Source organism: Chlorella variabilis (genome assembly GCF_000147415.1).
Source record: "Chlorella variabilis unplaced genomic scaffold CHLNCscaffold_24, whole genome shotgun sequence".
NCBI classification, from domain to species: Eukaryota; Viridiplantae; Chlorophyta; class Trebouxiophyceae; order Chlorellales; family Chlorellaceae; genus Chlorella; species Chlorella variabilis.
Genome location: NW_005435064.1, coordinates 700,274 through 701,750, shown reverse-complemented (window position 1 = coordinate 701,750; position 1,477 = coordinate 700,274). Strand labels below are relative to the sequence as shown.

General features: G+C 72.4%; 1 protein-coding gene across 1 annotated transcript in view; it reads left to right on the top strand.

Annotated features, from left to right (window-relative positions):
• Window positions 1–1,477, top strand: part of CHLNCDRAFT_54714 (hypothetical protein) — a gene marked incomplete at both ends in the record, with an annotated part of 4,820 nt that overhangs the window by 2,147 nt on the left and 1,196 nt on the right. The window contains 3 exons of the mRNA XM_005844233.1: window positions 299–829; window positions 1,001–1,122; window positions 1,274–1,376. Of these exons, the coding sequence (XP_005844295.1) occupies window positions 299–829; window positions 1,001–1,122; window positions 1,274–1,376 (756 nt within the window). The remainder of the gene's footprint in view (window positions 1–298; window positions 830–1,000; window positions 1,123–1,273; window positions 1,377–1,477) is intronic.

The following is a 1,477-nucleotide window of genomic DNA, read 5'->3' as shown; positions in this document are numbered from 1 at the left end:
CGGCAGCAGAAGAGCCAGCGGCAGCAGCTCCCAGCAATGCAGCAGGGGGGGGGGGGTAGGAGGGAGCGGGCGTGGTGTGGTGTACGGCGTTGTGCACGACGGGAGTGGGCTGCGAGGTCGGCGGTGGTGTTTGGGGAGGCTGTCCTTGACCGCCTTGGCTGCCTGCTTGCATGCCCATGCTGTTGCTGCTGCTGCCTCTCCCCCGCTCCGACACAGCCATCACACATGCCCTGCTCCCCTTGCTGGTGCAGCCCCCCCCGCATCGGCGCCCCCCTTCCGCGATGCTGCGGCCAAGCAGAGCGGCGGCAGCCAGGCGGGGGTGCCAGAGGCGTCGCAGTGGCGCGAGGCGCGGCGCAGCCGCCCGGCAGCTGCCTTTGGATCCGAGCCACAGGCAGCCTCAGCTAAGCGCCTGCGGGTTGCCGCGGCAGCGGCACAGCAGGTGCAAGCGGCAGCCTCGGCACCTGCCTGGGAGCCTGGGCCCGTGGCGTGCGGCGGGGCGGAGGACGCTGTTGCTGCTGCCCCAGCTGCCGCCATGCACCAGGGAGTGCAGCCAGCCGCGGCTCGGCAGCAGCAGCAGCTGCCGCAGCAGCAGCTGCCGCCGGCTGCTGGCCCAGCCCTGGCGCCCGTGCTGTGCGCTGCGGAGCAGCGCTGGGCGGAGCTGCAGGCCGTGGTGCAGCAGCAGCAGGTGGCGGCGGCGGCGCGGGAGCAGCTCGTCGCCGACCTGCAGCGCGAGAATGCCGCCCTGGTGGCGCAGCGGGAGGGGCTGGAGCGGGAGCGGCAGGCAGCAGACCTCAGCGCGGCGGCGGTGGCGCAGCAGCACGCAGCCCAGGTGAGCGGCGCCTGGTTGCACACTCTCCCAACGCCCCGCCCAGCAACGCCTGCTCTCTCGGCCTGCCTGCGCGCCCGGCAAGCCATCCCGCCCACGCCATGCCTGTCCCCGCTCCCCGCTCCCCACTCCTGCCAACACACACATGCGCCACTGGCTTCTCCCTCTCTGCAGGTGGCTGAGCTGCAGCGCCAGCTGGCGGCAGCGCAGCGTGAGCGGGACGAGGCGGCGCGCTCTGCGGCGGCAGCGGGCGAGGCGGAGGCGAAGCTGCTGGAGCTGAGCAGCCAGCTGCGCAGGTGGGCTGTGTTGGCCGTGCTGCCTCGCCCAACAGGCGCACTCCGCCAGCTGTGGGGGCCTTATGGCCTGGGCACCGCCTCGAAGCACCTTCAAGAGGCCAGCGTGCCCTGGCAATTATGCTTGCTGCGCTGGGGGTGCTTGCTGGTGCAGGGATCGGGATAGCCTGGAGCAGGATGCTCGGGAGCATGTACAGCAGATTGGTGAACTGAATCGGAAGGTGGCGGATCGGCAGGCCAGGCTGGACAAAGCCTTGGTGGGTGGGCGGGCCAGTGGGAGCGCGCGCGCCAGAGGCCCGGGGCCCGCGTGCCGCCGTGTGTGGCTGCTGCTGCTGCTGCTGCTGTGCGGATGGCGCTG